This window comes from Nerophis lumbriciformis, linkage group LG12, assembly GCF_033978685.3.
Source record: "Nerophis lumbriciformis linkage group LG12, RoL_Nlum_v2.1, whole genome shotgun sequence".
NCBI lineage: Eukaryota > Metazoa > Chordata > Actinopteri > Syngnathiformes > Syngnathidae > Nerophis > Nerophis lumbriciformis.
The window spans coordinates 9,672,840-9,694,016 of NC_084559.2; the positions used below are offsets into that span (position 1 = coordinate 9,672,840).

The window sequence follows — 21,177 nt, forward strand, 5'->3', positions numbered from 1 at the left end:
AAACATTTATATGCACGTACAACACTTAGAACTTTTAGCATATCAGTATGTGGAATTAAATGATGGAATGGATTAAGTAAAAAAGTTAAAAATTGTACTGATATGATCCAGTTTAAGAGGTTGTTCAAAATAATAGTGCTTACAGAGTACAAAGAAGAAGAATTATGAGAAATACTTTCAACCTTATTGAAAATAAGATACTCTTCATCTCAGTATGTTAATAATGACTGAATTAATGAATTAATTACATATTACAAAACTGTTGTATACTAACTCATAGATGTTATTTTATTATATAAAAAGGTCAGTAAATGATTCTATATATTTGTAAACGCTTTGAAGTGGGAAAGGGGTAGGATTGTTGTAACAAATAATATTTCTATTAAATAGGCTTTACTTTGCATTTTAATTAACGTGGGATTATTTTTTGTATTTAGAAATAATAGTACCAACTTTTTTTCTTTTCTCCCAACATTTGTGGCACTGGCGTGGCGCCCCCTGATGGACGGCGCCCTTAGCATTTGCCTATACGGCCTATGCCACGGGCCGGCCCTGACTATCATCAGTAGATAATAATAATAATCACTCCACAACCCCTATTGACCTGTAGGAGTCAGGGCAGAGGAGCACATAAAGTGAGAGGGGAGAGGCCTCTACTGGAAAGGTGAGTAGGAGAATAATGATACATATAAATAAATATTAAAACAATTTTTTTTTTTTAAATGGCTTATCGATAAGCCATTTGTTTTATTTATTTCTGGGTGAATCATGTTGACTATTGGTCCTCCTAATTGTCAATCATTCTGGTGATGTTACGTAAGGACATATATATATATATATATATATATATATATATATATATATAAATTATATATATATATATATATATATATATATATATATATATATATATATATATATATATATATATATATAATTTATTTATATAATAGATTGTATTTGTAATCTACTTCACATTTGATTCCAAATCTCAAAGTGCTACAGAATTACAACCATTGGCGTTGTTAGGCCTATTTTGGCGTTGTAATAAATAAATAACTAAAAAATGGCTTATTGAAAAGCCATTTGTTTTATTTGAGATATATATATATATATATATATATATCCTTACGTAACATCACCAGAATGATTGACAATTAGGAGGACCAATAGTCAACATGATCCACAACATCCTCTATCCATCCATCCATTTTCTACCGCTTATTCCCTTTGGGGTCGCGGGGGGAGCTGGAGCCTATCTCGTATACCTTTAAGTCTTTCATATATATATATATATATATATATATATATATATATATATATATATATACAGTATATATGTATGAAAGACTTAATATGTATTTATAGATATATATAAGAAAAACCCAGACACCATCTTTGTAGTAATTTTTCTCCTGCGTGGACTTCCGTCTTCCTTTACAATGAGTGAAGCTGCACAAAACCTTGTGTCTGCAATTGTAAATAATTTAGTTTTTAAGTTTTGTGTTTCTTGTAGAATCCATATAAAGTAATATACATTAGCCTATTGTTAAAATAATGAAAACAACATAATTAAATATATTTGTTTTATTGTATTGTTACATTAATAGCTGTTGTATTGTTATAAGATGGCTTGTTAAACATTTCACAGGATTTTCAGAGGGAGGACAAACCAAGACATTTAATATAAAATGTAAAATGAATAAATACATAAAAAGAAAACAAATGGTTAAAAGCCATCGTCCCAGAGAGCATTTAATTTCGTCCCGTGCATTGTTTTTACCGTCCCCGGGACGACGGGACTACGTTTATCTCAAGCCCTGGAAGTTACATTTTGTTGTTTGCATTATTTGTTCCAGCATTGCAATTTGAAGATGGTCCCTCAGCTCTTTGACAGCTTTGGCTCTTTTTCAGATCAGCTAAGTCTTTCTTATTTACAGTATATATAAACGTTTCTCATTTCTATTCAGACTTCCATATATATTTAATTTCCTTAACGGCTTGCCATAATACATATATATATTTATATAAATATATTATATACAAGCCAAATTATCCCGATACAGATATCACTTTAATTCAAGTAATTAAGTAATATTTCCAGGGCTTGAATTTACAACCATTTTAGTCACTTATGTGCCCAAAATGTAATCTGTGCAACTGCAAAATATTTGGGAACAAACAATTATTGTATTGTGAGCGAAAGTGGTGGCATTAGCCTCTATGTTGTGAAGTAATAACATAGAGGCTAATGCCACCACTTTCATTGTGTTTCAGTGTATCTTGAAGGATCATGCAAGTCGTTGTTTCTTGTTGATGCTGTAAACAAAATGTCACATGTTTGTTGTTGTACTGAACACAGATTGAAAATAAACCGACTGAAATAATAATAATAATAATAACAATGAATCATTTCTAAGTCTTTGTTAGCCGTTTGTGAGGTTTTGTGCTCGTGCGCTACGTTCGCTCGCATCCTGTGCATCTCCTGGGGGCTTAGCTCCCCCTGTCCTTAAAAGCTAGTGACCCTGAGCTTGACCATTTACTTTTGACATTTCTTCATAGACGAGATGGTGACAAACTGAAAAGAACAAAGACACAAACACACTTATTGCCTCAGGACATATTTTGTCTGCTATGACATACAAAATGGAACTGTAATGTCCCGAAATGTCCAGCAGAGGGAGACTCCCGTGTGCCTGAATGACTTGAACACATTGTATCTAATTCAATCAATCAATCAATTCCTTTATTGTCATTGTCATAATAACACTTAAGTCATACATGAACAACGACATTTTGTTTGAGCTTTGTCCAGCGGCATAGAAACTGCATTGATGTGCAGGTTGACCATAGTTCATACTTGTCAACCCTCCCGGATTTTCCGGGAGACTCCCGAAATTCAGCACCTCTCCCGAAAACCTCCCGGGACAAATGTTCTCCCGAAAATCTCCCGAAATTCAGGCGGAGCTGGAGGCCACGCCCCCTCCAGCTCCACGCGGACCTGAGTGACGTGTTGACAGCCTGTTCACACGTCCGCTTTCCCACAATATAAACAGCTAATGATCGATGGCGAGTTCTTGGTTTCTTATGTGGGTTTATTGTTAGGCAGTTTCATTAACAGCAGTCATTTTTCGTCTACCGTAAAGCAGTTCGTCTGCCGTAAACAGCAATGTTGTGACACTTTTAAACAGGACAATACTGCCATCTACTGTACATGCATATGTGACCCACCCATAATGTGTCACATTTTTGTGTTGATTTATTTATTTTATTTTGTAGTTTGAATTCGTTTTTGGAGCTGTCATTACACATTTATCAGTATTCACATTGGTCAGTAGGGGGCAGTAGGGCCTTTCTTCCCAATTGAATGCTATCACCTGCAGACCGGAAGTGTCTTGTCATTCTGATGAGCGCGACCAGTCTGTGAACAATTGAAACGTCCTGTGTGCTTTTTCCTCCTGTATAACAGGTTAGTTTTGGTGAATCAACTCACTGAATAATATCCATGTGATCTTTATAAGTTTAAGTACACATTCTGATGGTGGAGCCTAACTCTAAAGTGTTTGTGAGTTGTAGTTTGTATTTGTGAATGAATCCAGTGCACAGCTGCAGTAATCAATACAAAAAGAAGGCGACGTGAGTGCGCAATGTTTATATAGGAACTTCTGATCCTAATTCAGACTCCCAAATTAGAGCTCCCGTTTTCTTATTGATTTTATAATGTATATTTGTATAATGTGTGTGTTCTGAAATAGTGACAGAGAATAGAACAAGGATGGACAATTCAACCCTTAACTCAACAATGAGTAGATGAGTGTTGTGTGTGTGTGTGTATGTGTAAATAAATGAACACTGAAATTCAAGTATTTCTTTTATTTATATATATATATATATATATAGCTAGAAAGTGAAGTATTTCTTATATATATATATCTTAACCACGCCCCCCGCCCCACCCCCTACACCCCACCTCCCGAAATCGGAGGTCTCAAGGTTGGCAAGTATGCCATAGTTTACAGTTTAGTATTGTCAAGAAGATGGCAAATAGAAGGACGTGGGGGTGGGAACAGTCAGATGTCTGATGGGTGTTACGTTGATGTTGCAGCAATGCAAAGTCCACAGCACAATTATTGACGTGGTGAAGAGTGAGGTAATAAGATGGTCAAGGGGCAGGCTGTTCATTTATCAGTCTCACAGCCTGGAGATACAGACTGTGAGACATTCTGGTGGTCCTGGCGTCAATCCATCTATACCTCCTTCCAGAGGTATAGATCGAATTCGACAATTCTATTCAACATATCGGCACTAATACACTTTTTTTTAACGTGTCTGACATGTTAACTTGTCAAAGACAACTTACGGCATTGCTTCTTCGCCGCTTTGTGCAGGATGGCGACAGATATTACTTCAGAAGACCGCCCCCCGCGACCCCAAAAGGGAATAAGCGGTAGAAAATGGATGGATGGATGGACCGCAACATGTTAGAGTTGCTTTCGAACGAATACCGGAAGTCAACCAACAGGCGGCAATTTAGCGGAAGTGACGTCATCTAACCGCTGTTTACCGATTATATCATTCAATAAATAAAAACAACTTTAGCTCCAAATTGAAGCATTGCAGTCACTAATACAAAAGTATTATGAAGTAATTATGTAAATATTATTAACAATTGACTTCAGGACAACACAAGTAGCTAAGCGACAGCAAAAGCTACCCGAACTATGGGGGGGGAAGTCATTCAGCTGCTTATGGAGATCGTGTAGTCTAAGCAGTAACGAGGACTAAAGATAATTAAAATCGAGATAAATATTACATATGCAGACGCAGTTAACGTACAGAAAATCCGCTACACCTCCCTGATACCGGAGTACATGTTAAACTACTTCTAAATGACCGCCATAACCACAACACCCGGGGAGCTCCACTAACCACGTTAAACCCAGATTCCCATCTAACAAAGGTCTTAACCATACTTGCCAAACTTGAGTCAATGTATATACTCTGATGATTAACTTGTGTGATGACTGTATTATGATGATAGTATATATTTGTACCATGAATTGATTACGTGGACCCCGACTTAAACAAGTTGAAAAACTTATTGGGGTGTTACCATTTAGTGGTCAATTGTACGGACTATGTACTGTACTGTGCAATCTACTAATAAAAGTTCATCCATCTTCTTCCGCTTATCCGAGGTCAGGTCGCGGGGGCAGCAGCCTAAGCAGGGAAGCCCAGACTTCCCACTCCCCAGCCACTTCGTCCAGCTCTTCCCGGGGGACCCCGAGGCGTTCCCAGGCCAGCCGGGAGACATAGTCTTCCCAACGTGTCCCCGCGGCCTCCTACCGGTCGGACGTGCCCTAAACACCTCCCTAGGGAGGTGCTCGGGTGGCATCCTGACCAGATGCCCGAACCACCTCATCTGGCTCCTCTCCATGTGGAGGAGCAGCGGCTTTACTTTGAGCTCCCCCCGGATGACAGAGCTTCTCACCCTATCTCTAAGGGAGAGCCCCGCCACCCGGCGGAGGAAACTCATTTGGGCCGCTTGTACCCGTGATTTTGTCCTTTCGGTCATAACCCAAAGCTCATGACCATAGGTGAGGATGGGAACGTAGATCGACCGGTAAATCGAGAGCTTTGCCTTCCGGCTCAGCTCCTTCTTCACCACAACGGATCGATACAGCGTCCGCATTACTGAAGACGCCGCACCGATCCGCCTGTCGATCTCACGATCCACTCTTCCCCCACTCGTGAACAAGACTCCGAGGTACTTGAACTCCTCCACTTGGGGCAAGATCTCCTCCCCAACCCGGAGATGGCACGCCACCCTTTTCCGGGCGAGAACCATGGACTCGGACTTGGAGGTGCTGATTCTCATCCCAGTCGCTTCACACTCAGCTGCGAACCGATCCAGTGAGTATTTTTGATATAGTATCGGCTAGAAACTGAGAAGATCTGAGTGTGTTTTATTGGAGAGCTGCGGTGTCGTCCTTCTGATTCTTCCTGTCTCACAAGCGGGAGAAGAGGCGCGCTGTGTGTGTGTCTGTGTTTACTAATAAGACATCATTGCGGAGCCGAAGCAGAGTTTCTTAACATGGAGTGATTCTCACTACTTTTCTTTTGTCGAGCACAAAGAAAATAACATTTTAGTTAAATGTAAGTTGTGTCTTGGATCAAAGTTCCTATCTACTCCCCAAAACAGCAATTCAAATCTGCTGAAACAGCTACAAAAGCAACATGCTTCGACAAAGCTAGTAAAGACAGACACTTCACCTCCACCTCAGGATTTTAACAGAGGGACTGCTAGCCAGGACAACATTGATAGAGCCATTGCAGCGTAAGTGCTAGAAGACATGCAGGCTATTTCTACAGTAGAGTCACCTGCTTTCAGGCAGCTAATTAGCGTGATAGCGGGCGTCAAATGGCACGAAAACATGTTCCAAGTTCCTGGACACAGTGGACAGTGAGTACATAAACATGGAAAGCAAGCTAAAGAAGACACTCGAAACTCTGCCTCTGCTAATCATTCAGCACTGAAGGTACACACTCTGTCAATTCTCTTATATACTCTTTCATTCTCGACTTCTAGAGTGTTTGATTATCACATCACTCTAAATGTATAGACTATAAAGTTCACAAACATAAGGAGGGATGCTAGTGGGCCAGGCCAATCTTTCCTTTTCTCTAAACTAAAACTGGGGAAATGCGTAGAATATTCTGGGCTTCAGACATGATTTTATTTCACAATTCCTTGAGAGAAAAAAAACGCCTGGTTAGGCTTTGTGTATGTAGTGTGTGCCTTCCTTGGTTTACATCTATGTTGTTATTATGCTGTTTGTTACTTATGTATGTTATGTTGCAGCTATTTAAAATAGTTTTGTCAATTTGTTCTGGTCTGAAACAGATTGGCCCTTTGAAACATATCTTTGTCTTTGTGTGTTGTATGTAGACCACGTTGCTTGGCAGAGTTCAGTGATGCAAATGCATGTCAAGTTGATCAACACATTGTATTATTATCCACTGCAATAACAGTACTGAAATGAAGGCTAAAAGGGCATTAATGGGAGCCTTAAAAAAAGTAACGCATTACTTTTTGGTGTAAGTAACTGAGTTACTTTCGAAATAAAGTAACTAACTAGTTACTGGTTTCAGTAACTAACCCAACACTGATCATAACAATATTTGGTTTAGTATTCAGCAGTCAACAATAGACACAGAATGGTTTCTTTCAACATTTTTAAATTGAGCTTACTAGACATAGTATAACCAGAACAACAGAACACGATAGTATTTGGTTTAGTATTCAACAGTCAACAATAAACATAGATTGGTTTCTTACAACATTTTTAAATTGAGCTTACTATACATAGTTAAAGAAAAAATAGCTTGTCAGCCAGCTGGATGGCTGGTTCAGAATGGAGGTACTGGCCTGAGAGGTAGGCCAGTCTGTGTGCGTATTTGCACGGTGCTGGAACACGGATAGTGCCCGGCCAGTTCCAGTACAAATGGCACATCTTGAAGGTCAGCCTGTTGCAGAACGAAAGTCAGTAAATAAAATATGCTAATGATTTAGCATGTTGACAAAAAGTACCGTATTTTCCGCACCATAAGGCGCCCTGGGTTATAAGCCGCGCCTTCAATGAACGGCATATTTCAAAACTTTGTCCACCTATAAGCCGCCCCGTGTTGTAAGCCGCATCTAACTGCGCTAAAGGAATGTCAAAAAAACAGTCAGATAGGTCAGTCAAACTTTAATAATATATTAAAACCAGCGTGATGTGGGCGCGCATGGAGTCGTATATCAACATGGACGGAGCTGCGTGAAAAAAGCCACCCGGCCTCTTCGCGTAAACTTAAACTTACCTTAACCACTCGCTCATCTTTTCTTCATCCATCCCTTCGAGTTAGCTTTTATGATGACGCCGGCTGGAAAGGTCTCTTTTGGCAAGGTCTTCCTTTTGAATATCACCATGGGTGGAAGTTTCTGGCCATTAGCATGGCAAGCTAGAACCACAGTGAAGGATGACTTCTCATTCCCTGTGGTGCGAATATTCACCGTACGTGCTCCCGTTGTATCCACAGTGCGGTTCACAGGAATATCAAAAGTCAGTGGAACCTCGTCCATGTTGATAATGTTCTCTGGCCGGATCTTTTTTTCAGCTATCTTGTTTTTACAATATGCACGGAAAGTAGCCAGCTTTTCTTGAAAGTCTTTAGGCAGTTGCTGTGAAATAGTAATCCGTGTGCGGATGGAGAGATTGCGTCTTTTCATGAACCGGATCCCTGTCGCTTAGTAGGAGCCATTTTGTGGTCTTTACAGATGTAAACACACAAAGGAAATGAAACGTACGGTAATATCCGCGCCCTTTTTCTTCTTCTACGCGGGCGGGTGGTTGCTTACAGTAGAAGAAGAAGCGCTTCCTGTTCTATGGGGGCGGGTGCTTACCTTGGCGGTTGCTTGCGTAGAAGAAGAAGCACTTCCTCTTCTACGGGGAAAAAAGATGGCGGCTGTTTACCGTAGTTGCGAGACCGAAACTTTATGAAAATGAATCTTAATATTAATCCATATATAAAGCGCACCGGGTTAAAAGCCGCACTGTCAGCTTTTGAGTAAATTTGTGGTTTTTAGGTGCGGCTAATAGTGCGGAAAATACGGTAGGTCAGTTTTTGGTCGTTTATTTATTAACTGGATGTAAATTGCACCACTGGCTGCAAAAGCTGTAAAATAGTGTAAGAGCGATTAGGTATGTGCTTTTTACGAAAACAAAAATGGATTAAGGAAGACAGAAATGATACAATTAAAAGGAATGTTATTTTGGAAATAGGCTGCATGGTGACCGAGTGACTACAGGGCTGTACAAAGCGAGCATTTGACTTGCATTTGCATCTAAAAATAGGTTGTGCTAGTATTGAAAAAAAAAAAAGAGCACTTGTGCAAATACAGATTTTAACCCTTTAACTAGCATTTTGCTCCTAAAATAAATCAAAATTTGATCAAACTAGAGTAACATTTTTGCCCATCTGTATAGCATGTTTGAAATAAATTTAAACCATAACCAAATGGACAAGTGGTTGATGCGGAAGTGTCACTGATCACTTAGAGCTGTGTCCCCCTCCCTCCTGTGCCAGTTGGCAGGTTGGTTTTCCTGGCTAAAATCTTTGTGTATGCCCTCTAACAATGTTTATCTATAAAAAGACCATTGAAAAAAAGTCAATTATTTTCACGTTGCTGCCGACATTTAAACATGTCTTCTTAAACCAGGGTGATTTATTTCACGTTTTGTTCTCTTGTGTAGCTAAAGAATTGGGCATAGCTAAATGTTTTTATTTTATTTTTTAAAGAAGATTGGAGACGATATTTGACTTTTCTAATTTTATTTTCAAGGCTTTTTCTTTAATCTTAAATCACCTTATACATTGGGATCCTGTTACGCAAAACCTACTTTTCTTACTTGTTGGTACCTATATTTGTGTATTTGGGATCCCAATCGGTACCAAAAATTTAAAATCTAGAAATAGTAGAGATATTTAGTTATGTCAACGGATATTTCCATTTATGTGTTAGTTTATGGGCCAAACTATATCGGAATATGATTTTTGGTCCATATGTCTGAGCTCTACACTCGTGTTATTGACAATTTAGGGACGGTATAGGTCGGTTGGTAGAGCGGCCGTGCCAGCAACTTGAGGGTTGCAGGTTCGATCCCCGCCTCCGCCATCCTAGTCACTGCCGTTGTGTCCTTGGGCAAGACACTTTACCCAACTGCTCCCAGTGCCACCCACACTGGTTTAAATGTAACTTAGATATTGGGTTTCACTATGTAAAGCGCTTTGAGTCACTTGAGAAAAAGCGCTATATAAATGTAATTCACTTCACTTCACTGTGTTTAATTGAGCGTTACAGAAGGCCTTATGATGGCATTGTGTTTATATCAGGCATGTGATTTGAACTTAATGAAAAAGACTGAAAATAAGTTGGGGGTCTTGGGGCCACAGGTCCCCAGCCAGGTCCAGGGTGGGCGACCAACCCCACCCTGGACCCCAAATGTGTATTTCACGTCTTCCATGTCGAGAGCAGTTAAGATTTGGGCTTACATGGTAAACAACTAAAATGAATGTTCTCTGATTGGCCTGTCCGTAATGTTTTGCCCCAATCTTAACCAATCGTGACTCATCATAGTAAACCAAACCAACCAATCATGGATTTTCTTATACGTCATTGATTTTCCCGTATATTTTGTCCCCTGCCTGTGGAGTTGCTTCACTACGTAGCTTTGATTTTTAAGTTGATAATTTTTTATGGAAAACCTTACTTTTTACCACTGGATTATCAAAAACCGTACTCATTACGGGACGGTATAGCTCGGTTGGTAGAGTGGCCGTGCCAGCAACTTCAGGGTTACATGTTTGATCTTCGCTTCCGCCATCCTAGTCACTGCTGTTGTGTCCTTGGGCAAGACACTTTACCCACCTGCTCCCAGTGCCACCCACACTGGTTTAAATGTAACTTAGATATTGGCTTTCACTATGTAAAGCGCTTTGAGTCACTTGAGAAAAAGCGCTATATAAATGTAATTCACTTCACTAATTCACATTACGGGAAAACCGTAGTTGTTGGCAGGTATGGCAAAGAGACGGACCAATATTTTAACACATTGTATGTTGGAAAAAACTAAGAAAAATGGAAAATATTTTTAATATTTTTTACAGAGATAAAAAAGGTGGATTTCCGAATATAGATGAAAAAAATCACATGCCTGATATATGTACCCTGTGATTGCATACGCAAAATGATTGATTGCATTCAGACAGGTTAAAATGTTGCTAAAACCATCACTTTTCTATCAGTCACAGTGACTTTTCAAAACAAAAATATTACAGCAAAAATCATATGGGTTGATTGACATGTTTATTCTGTAAGCTAACTTCAATAGTTTGAAATTATTTTGACAGTTAATGCCAGTTATCCTGTCAACCTTTCACAAGACTTCAATTTGTTCATTGAAAGTATAAACAGTATAAACACTTTTTACAGTAAACAAATGGTAAAACAGTACTAAACAATTCCATTAAAAAAAAAATTGGTGTCATTATTAACTTTCTGTCCAAGCTTGTATAATCTACTGCCTTGTTCAATTGTAAAAAATATTCTGTGCCTAAAATTCACAATTCTATCACAATTATCATACTGTAAACATGGTAAGCTAACTTCATTAAAATTAATAGTCCTGTCAATAGCATGGAATTACAATTCAAATGTCGTTTTTTTGTAAGCCTTTCAAAAGAATTCAAAATATGAAAAATGAATGAAAATTAATTTAAGCCATCAGACACTTGAAAAGTGGCACATCACATCTCTAATGTAATCATTTGAACTTTTCAACAGAAATAGCACTGCAAAAATATTAAGGACATACTTCTGTATTTTGGTAGTTATGCTGTCAACATTTAACAAGATTTCTTCAACTTGGACTTGAAAGCATAAATAGCATAAACACTTTTAACAGTATGTCGTGCTGTGAAATACAGCCGACAGGATTGCGCACCAAACACGAAGCAAGGCCAAAGCGCATGCATGGTGCAGGAGAACAAAGGACTTCTTTCATTTAAGGTTTGTGATAAACCATCAAACTCATTCGTTAAAAGGACTCTATAGTAATATAAAGCGAATTTTTCTGGACATTATCATGCAAGAAAAGTTTATTTTTGGGACCGCGATCACCGCGTAATGATTTTTAAAGGTTGCATTACAAACATTTAACTGTCCCATGTGATCAGCCAGTGCGATTGGAAATCCATGCTCAATTATTGCTTCCGTAAATAAAACTTCGGCATTTATCACATCCAAAGAATCTGTTTGGGCGACGAAAAACGTTGAAAGTTTTCCACTTGTATCGCTAGCAACGGCATTAGACTTGTGTTTTTTTGTCCCAACGTGGTCTTTTACATCGCTAATTCCTCCGTGTCCGATCGAAAAATCTTGTCTGCACAAGGTGCAATTCGCGTAGTTTTCACCTTTTTTTTTTTTTTAATTAATGAAAAACCGTATTTTTTATCACTGCAACCGTAACCCGGAATAGGTTGATGAAAACCGTACGAATTACGGGAAAACCGGAGTAGTTGGCAGGTATGACATTGTATGTTGGAAAAAACTAAGAAAAATGGAAAATATTTTTTATATTTTTACAGAGATAAAAAAAGGTGGATTTCCGAATATAGACGGAAAAATCACATGCCTGATATATGTACCCTGCGATTGGCTGGCGACAATCCAGGGTTAACCTGCCTCTCGCCCAAAATCAGCTGGGATTGGCTTCAGTTTATCCCTAGCCCTAACGAGGATAAGCGGTATAGAAAATGCATGTATGGCATTTTAATAAAATATTGACGTACAAAATAAAAAATATTATTTTATATTGACATTCTCCCCCGTTTTCTGCACAGACATTAGCAACGTGTTTCAAAGATGCATCAAATATTTAGAATTAAATGAGGTAAAATGTAAACAGGTTTCGGATACCTTTGCAAATGGTCTGGCATGAGGTTTGCAGTGTTGCACAGAATAATGTAGTGCGTAGGCAATCCACAACCATGACGAGTATGATGCGCCATCAGATAGAAGTCAACCCTGTGTGGGGAAAAGAAAAGACATATCTGACACTTTATCAACAATTGCACTTAAGTTTGTCGTTGGAGTAGCTTCCACGGCCCACTGAGTATTGTGTAGGGATGATGTTTGATAAGTAATTATTGAGTTTGAGCCTATTATCGAATCCTCTTATCGAACCGATTCCTTATCGATTCTCTTATCGAATCCAGATAGGTTGTTGTATATGGAAAAAAAACACAATATTTGGTTTAACAAAAGCTCACTTTTATTTTATAAGAAAAAAAAAAATAAATAAAAATAAAATAAATATTGACTGTTACCCCCCTAAAAAAATAAAATAAATAAATATTGACTGTTACCCAAAGTATATTAAGTGGGATTTTTCAGAAAAATAACCTGTGTCTGTGATCACTATAGGTGTATAAATAATAATATAGTGTTGAATAAAATCAGTCCCTTGGGCACAAAACTGAAAATACAGCTCTCCAAAAAGTGCACTTCTGCTGCTATTGGAACATACTAACGATACACACAGGCAGACAGCTAACAAACAATCCAAGACGTCTAATAAAGTTCCAAAGCAGATTAATCCATTTAGGCTCTTTATTGTTGTTGATCTTGCTTTGTCTTTTCCTATCTTTACTTTTGTCTTGCACTGGACTGTTATTTAAAAAAAACAAAAACTGAAATATACACAATGACAAATGTATAAGCTATGTGATTCAATTAACATACTGAAATTTAATACACAATATGTAAATATTAGCTTCACACAAATATACAGTACTATCATCGAACAAATACTTTTGAGTGTTGAAAGTATTTCGATGGTGGAAATACACGACTGGCAGCCATTTTAAGTCCTCAAAACATCCATTGAAACAGTGCACAAAAATCGTTTTTCAATAAACATCTTAGAATCAAATTTAACCACTTGCCACATTAATATTGAGTTACATAAACAAGTTAAACAGTTTACTTACAGACTCATCTTTTCCAAGGCCTGTAAGAGCTAACCCAACTTGTCTACTTCTCAATTGTCTCATGAACTTAACTGACGTCGCCAACCCGGAAGTGCCCCAACTATTGGCGCGTAGTATTTTCATATCGCCACAAGGTGTCAGTAAGAGTCTACAATCAAATGGGCATAACATTGCCCATTTGGGATTCATTCCCAGGGATTCGAATAAAGAACCAACTCTTTTTCTTTACTATAGTGGCCTCGATAACAGGAACCGGTTCTCAAAAATGGATTCGAGTCCATGGAATCGGTTCTTTTCTTATCGAACAAACGGGAGAATCGGTTTCGAACATCATCTCTAGTATTGTGTGATGTGTACATTTTGTCACATTATTGTACATTTCATTTGTGACAACCCCCACTTGCTTGCTCAAAATCCTTGAGAAAACATTGTGCCATATGCAATGCAGATAGCCTTAAAGTGTTATCATGATTAGACAAATGGCCAATGACTTATAAGAAATGAGTTGCCAAATCTCGCACGTAGAAGACATTTTGGTTGATGGTGGCAATGTTTTTCAACCAGTGTTGCTTAAATTTTACAGCCATGGGCTTGTCACCAGAGGTGGGTAGAGTAGCCAGAAATTGTACTCAAGTAAGAGTACTGTTACTTTAGAGATTTATTACTCAAGTAAAAGTAAGGAGTAGTCACCCAAATATTTACTTGAGTAAAAGTAAAAAGTATGTTGTAAAAAAACTACTCAAGTACTGAGTAACTGATGAGTAACATACACACACATATCATATATATATATATATATATATATATATATATATATACACACACACACACACACACACACATATATACATATATATATATATATACACACACACATATATATATATATATATATATATATATATATATATATATATACATACATTGATATATACAGTATATAATTTATATATTTTTTTTTTGCCGTTTTTGTTTACATGTTAAAGGTGTTTTAATGAATATACATGCATGTTTAACACATATAGATTCCTTTCTTTCATGAAGACAAGAATATAAGTTGGTGTATTACCTGATTGTGATGACTTGCATTGATTGTAATCAGACAGTAGTGATGACAAACGTCCACGTTTTCAAATGGAGGAGAAAAAAAGTTCCTCCTTTCTGTCTAATACCACATGAAAGTGGTTGGTTTTTGGCATCTTATTTGTCCAGCTTCCATATTCGTTGTTATACACTTTACAAGAAATACATTGGCGGCAAACTCCGTAGCTTGCTAGCTTGTTTGCGCAGGCTTTCGGAGACTCTTATTTTGAAAGCGCAGGCGCGATGGAGCGGCACTTTTATTGTGAAGACAGGAACTGTGCAGTCAGTCTTTAGGATTTTGACGGGGTGTACGGTTGAAATAAAATATGGTCTTTTTTCCTTCACACTTTTGATTGATTGATTGATTGATTGGAACTTGTATTAGTAGATTGCACAGTACAGTACATATTCCGTACAATTGACCACTAAATGGTAACACCCCAATAAGTTTTTCAACTTGTTTAAGTCAGGTCATGTGACCGCCTGGCTCTGTTTGATTGGTCCAACGTCACCAGTGACTGCATCTGATTGGTGGAACGGAGTGAACGTCACCAGTGACTGTATTTGTTGAAACGCAGGCACTATGAAGGTCTGTCTGACAGACCAAAACAAACAAAGCGTGCATTAACAGATGGATAAAAATTAGTAGCGAGTAGCGAGCTGAATGTAGATAAAAGTAGCGTTTCTTCTCTATAAATATACTCAAGTAAAAGTATGTTGCATTAAAACTACTCTTAGAAGTACAATTTATCCCAAAAGTTACTCAAGTAGATGTAACGGAGTAAATGTAGCGCGTTACTACCCACCTCTGCTTGTCACTCCATGTGTAACAATTTCTGTGGTGATTCTTGAAAGTTTCTAGTCAACCAGTCGACCTATTGGGTCAAACCTTGAAGATACTTTTTGTTTATTTTATTACCAGCGCCACTATGTGGTCAGAAAAAGGCTAAACAATGGGGGGTGTATGTTTGGCCAAATTTTCACCCATTTGAGTATCTATGGAAGCAACTTGTAAAGGGGCATCCAGCGTTGACCGCACAGTCATGACTTTGAAAAAGACAAATTACTGACCATTCCTTCCGAGTGAGCGTGTGATCCAAAACAGTTCCAGGCGAAGGTATGCCAAAGGTGTTATCAACCCATGAAAATAGGGTAGTGTTGATTCGCTTTTGAACGACAATGAAGACCAGCTTTGGTTCGTAGCTGGGGAATCTCTCAAAGCATTTGATTAGCTGTGGGATTTCAAATTGCTCAACCATCTTGAGCTGTCCATCAGACACGCCATCCCGATACACTACAATCCTTTCCGGCAGGTTGTGGTTCACCTGAACGGGCAGATAAGACAGAAAATACAAATAGTAAGTTTACTTGCATAACACAGTGGTCTTAAAATATATTACATGCATTTGTGCTCTCCAGATAACTTATCATCATTACACAACATGTCTAGTAATTGGTAAATTGACAAAAAAGCAGCTTGCCAAAAATACAGTCGAGTCTGCATAACTATGATAATCGTAACAGATAATGAAAGCATGTTTCTATACAAAACAAAATCTCTCTCGGTTGTCTATTGCAGTGTTTTTCAACCACTGTGCCGCGGCACACTAGTGTGCCGTGAGATACAGTCTGGTGTGCCGTGGGAGATTATTTAATTTCACCTATTTGGGTTAAAAATATTTTTTGCAAAGCAGTAATTCTAGTCTGCAAATGATGTGTTGTTGTTGAGTGTCGGTGCTGTCTAGAGCTCGGCAGAGTAACCGTGTAATACTCTTCCATATCAGTAGGTGGCAGCAGGTAGCTAATTGCTTTGTAGATGTCGGAAACAGCGGAAGGCAGTGTGCAGGGAAAAAGGTGTCTAGTAGAGATGCGCGGATAGGCAATTATTTAATCCGCAACCGCATCACAAAAGTCGTCAACCATCCGCCATCCACCCGAACTAACATTTAATCAAAACCGCACCCGCCCGCCATCCACCCGTTGTTACATATCTAATATAGACGATGCAAGGCATTAGTGAGGTTATAAAGCTTTTGCCTGTTAAAGAAAGGAGACTGATCCAATGTAGCAGAGACATTCAATGCGTGCCACGCTGTCACGGCCCAGACGCACACCAGTGCGCAATCATCTGGGAGCCGCGCTGAGCGCACCTCCAAGCGCGCTCGCGCCACTCAAACTGCTGCAGGCAGCTGCGTTCTATCTTGTTTTAACATCCTGTGGCACTCTTCTGGGATCACGGCGGACGAAACTGCTCATGCTCAGGGTGTTTGTGGAGTTCGGGGTTTTGCAAAAACGTGATGCACCATGTTAGATGTCCCGGTTTTGTGACTGTCGTAGACATAAACAGCGTCGCAGCTCTTGCAAATCACGTAGCCAGCATTACTATCATCCTGATTTACAACCTCATAAAAACGAGTCCACGCTGAACTTTTCTGGCCTTTTTTCCCCCTGGTCTTTAGTATTCCCTTTTTTAGTTTGTCATGTACCACGTTTGCTGCCGGTGTTGCCATCTCTTTTTTTTTTTCTTCTTCTGTTGTAGCATGCTGCAGGTGCCTGCTCGTTTTTCGTATGTGGGTAACAACATTTAACTATGTATATATATTTCCGAATTGGTTTAACTGCCACCCGCCTGAATCTATTTAAAATCTAATTTTTTTTAATTTCAACCGCCCGACCCGACCCGCGGATAAAATCTATTTTTTTTTTTATTTCAACCGCCCGACCCGCTTATAATCCGCGGACTCCGCGGTTGTGTCCGCAAACCGCGCATCTCTAGTGTCTAATGCTTAAACCAAAAATAAACAAAAGGTGAGTGCCCCTAAGAAAAGGCATCGAAGCTTAGGGAAAGCTTTGCAGGACGAAACTAAAACTGAACTGGCTACAAAGTAAACAAAAACAAAATGCTGGACGACAGCAAAGACTTACTGTGGAGCAAAGACGGCGTCCACAATGTACATCCGAACATGACATGACAATTAACAATGTCCACACAAAGTACGATAAAAACAACTTAAATAATCTTGATTGCTAAAGCAAAGTAGATGCAAGAAATATCGCTCAAAGGAAGACATGAAACTGCTACAGGAAAATACCAAAAAAAGAGAAAAAGACACCAAAATAGGAGCACAAGACAAGAAGTAAAACACTACACAGAGGAAAACAGCAAAAAACTCATCACGGTGTAATGTGACAGGTGGTGACAGTGCACATATTTTGAGACAAGAGCTATATTGATACATAGTTGGTTATGCTTTAAAGTCATATCCAACAATTGCAACGACGAATTTTTACGGTCTACGGAGTTTAGTTTTTTAATGATTTCTGCTGGTGGTGTGCCTCCGCATTTTTTCAACGTAAAAAATGTGCCTTGGCTCAAAAAAGGTTGAAAAACACCGGTCTATTGGTCCAATGATGACCGTCCTTCATGTACGTTATCCTCTGCTGGCATCATACATGCCTGTCAAAGCCCCTCTCCTGGAAGGTGTCCAGCCAGGTTTCTGTAAGAACCAGGCAGCAGCAGTCATGTATATTCCTTCTCGTAGTTATCTGTAGGCGGATTTAATGAAGTTTGTAGCGGATCGACTGGGCATTCGACAGAAAGATTGTAGGAAGTAGTAGCTTGAACGGGCTCGCGTCTAACCACACGCCATGCCTCTCCTGTGCTTCCGCTGGCAATGCCTACTTCTTTGGCCGTCTGCTGCTGGGGACCCGGGAGATGGACGATCTCGGATGGGATGAAAAAAACTTTGCTGACAGCTGGTGAGAAACTTCCCGAGGTGATCTGCACAAGCTCATTGTGGCTGGATTGTATTGCCACGGTGCCAAAGATATGCTGGCACTTCTCACTTGATGACCGTGGGTGAAAGAAAATGTCATCCTACGGCAAAAAAGCTATTTGCCATCCATAAAGTGTAACTCAGTCCCTTGGAGAACTCCACTGTTGTCATGGGGTCAAAAGGAAAGAGACTATTGCCGTCGGACTACCTACTTGCAGGATTCAGGCTACATGTGCCTGTGACCACCTGCTGCTTTGCCTGTCCTCCCATCACTGCCAGAATTTGATACACTCGAAAAAACTGTGCTGGAAAGTTATTTAAAGCTGGAGTGTTGGCGCGCAATTTCGACCTTTGTCAGCCTCGGAAACCAAGATTCGGTGGTACGGAGAAACAGTCAAGACCAGGGACATCCTCAGGTGCAGTGTACAGAGGTGGGTAGTAACGCGCTACATTTACTCCGTTACATCTACTTGAGTAACTTTTGGGATAAATTGTACTTCTAAGAGTAGTTTTAATGCAACATACTTTTACTTGAGTATATTTATAGAGAAGAAACGCTACTTTTACTCCGCTACTTTTATCTACATTCAGCTCGCTACTCGCTACTAATTTTTATCGATCTGTTAATGCACGCTTTGTTTGTTTTGGTCTGTCAGACAGACCTTCATAGTGCCTGCGTTTCAACAAATACAGTCACTGGTGACGTTCACTCCGTTCCACCAATCAGATGCAGTCACTGGTGACGTTGGACCAATCAAACAGAGCCAGGCGGTCACATGACCTGACTTAAACAAGTTGAAAAACTTATTGGGGTGTTACCATTTAGTGGTCAATTGTACGGAATATATACTGTACTGTGCAATCTACTAATAAAAGTTTCAATCAATCAATCAAAAGTGTGAAGGAAAAAAGACCCTTTTTTATTTCAACCGTACATCCCGTCAAAAGCCTAAAGACTGACTGCACAGTTCCTGTCTTCACAATAAAAGTGCCGCTCCATCGCGCCTGCGCTTTCAAAACAAGAGTCTCCGAAAGCCAGCGCAAACAAGCTAGCAAGCTACGGAGTTTGCCGCCAATGTATTTCTTGTAAAGTGTATAAAAACGAATATGGAAGCTGGACAAATAAGATGCCAAAAACCAAACACTTTCATGTGGTATTAGACAGAAAGGAGGAACTTTTTTTCTCTTCCATTTGAAAACGTGGACGCTATCAGCACTACTGTCTGATTACAATCAATGCAAGTCATCAGAATCAGGTAATACACCAACTTATATTCTAGTCTTCATGAAAGAAAGGAATCTATATGTGTTAAACATGCATGTATATTCATTAAAACACCTTTAACATGTAAACAAAAACGGCAAAATAAATAAATATAAATTATATACTGTATATATATATATATGTGTGTGTATATATATATATATATATATATATATATATATATATATATGTATGTGTGGGAAAAAAATCACAAGACTATTTCATCTCTACAGGCCTGTTTCATGAGGGGGGGTACCCTCAATCATCAGGAGATTTTAATGGGAGCATTCACATACCATGGTTTATATAGGGCACAGAGTGGGTGGGTACAGGCTGGCCTAGGGGCGTGGTGATTGGCTCATGTGTTACCTAGGAGGTGTTTCCGTCTATGGCGGCATGTTGTTACAATTTCGCTGCGCTTGTTGAGGGATGACAGGTCTGGACGGTAAATAATCAACAGTTTCTCTTTCAAGCATAGGTTGCATCTTTTATTACCACTATTGTAAGGTGTGCTGGATGCAAGAATTTGCCATGTTATTGAATATTCAACATTATTGTCTTTGAGGTCCCAAATGTGTTTGCTGAGTTCTGTGGTATTTCGCAGGTTTTTGTTCCTGAAAGAAGCCTTGTGATTGTTCCATCTGGTTTTGAATTCTCCCTCGGTTAATCCTACATATGTGTCGGATGTGTTAATGTCCTTGCGTATTATCTTAGATTGGTAGACAACTGATGCTTGTAAGCACCCCCCGTTGAGAGGGCAATCAGGTTTCTTTCGACAGTTACAGTCTTTGTTGGTTTTGGAGTCGCTCTGTCTGGGGGCCGACGGCTCATTTGTAATTGTTTTGTTGTGGTTTGAGATGATTTGTCGTATATTGTTCATGCAGCTGTAGCTCAATTTAATGTTGTTCTTGTTGAATACTTTTCTTAGGGTGTTGTCTTTGGGAAAGTGTTTGTCAATCAGATTGAGGAATTTGTGTCCAATGTTAGTTGAGACGTTTTTGCTGTATGTATATATATATATATATATATATATATATATATATATATATATGATATGTGTGTGTATGTTACTCATCAGTTACTCAGTACTTGAGTAGTTTTTTCACAACATACTTTTTACTTTTACTCAAGTAAATATTTGGGTGACTACTCCTTACTTTTACTTGAGTAATACATCTCTAAAGTAACAGTACTCTTACTTGAATACAATTTCTGGCTACTCTACCCACCTCTGGCAGTGTATGACCTCGACATCTTAAGTGCTACTTCAAGTGCTTGCTGTCGCCACCTTTGTGACTGGTGGGATAAAGATGACCTCGTCTGCTCACTCTGCCGACGTCAGTCTTCACATGCTTTTAAAAAGGGCCACAAGTGAGAGTACAGGGTTTCCCCTACATGTAAGCGATGGTGACGAAATGCCATGGTAAGATTAACGCTGGCACACCTTCAAAATACGTTTTT

At 39.1% G+C, this 21,177-nt stretch overlaps 1 protein-coding gene across 2 annotated transcripts in view; it reads right to left on the reverse strand.

Moving 5' to 3' along the window:
* Positions 1-7,208: 7,208 nt before the first annotated feature.
* Positions 7,209-21,177, reverse strand: part of piwil2 (piwi-like RNA-mediated gene silencing 2) — a 71,521-nt gene continuing 57,552 nt past the window's right edge. For both annotated transcript variants that reach the window (XM_061985884.2, XM_061985883.2), the window contains 3 exons: positions 15,748-16,001; positions 12,521-12,628; positions 7,209-7,527 (listed from right to left, as the gene is read on the reverse strand). In XM_061985884.2, coding sequence (XP_061841868.2) covers positions 7,371-7,527; positions 12,521-12,628; positions 15,748-16,001 — 519 coding nt within the window. In that variant the 3' untranslated portion in view covers positions 7,209-7,370. The remainder of the gene's footprint in view (positions 7,528-12,520; positions 12,629-15,747; positions 16,002-21,177) is intronic.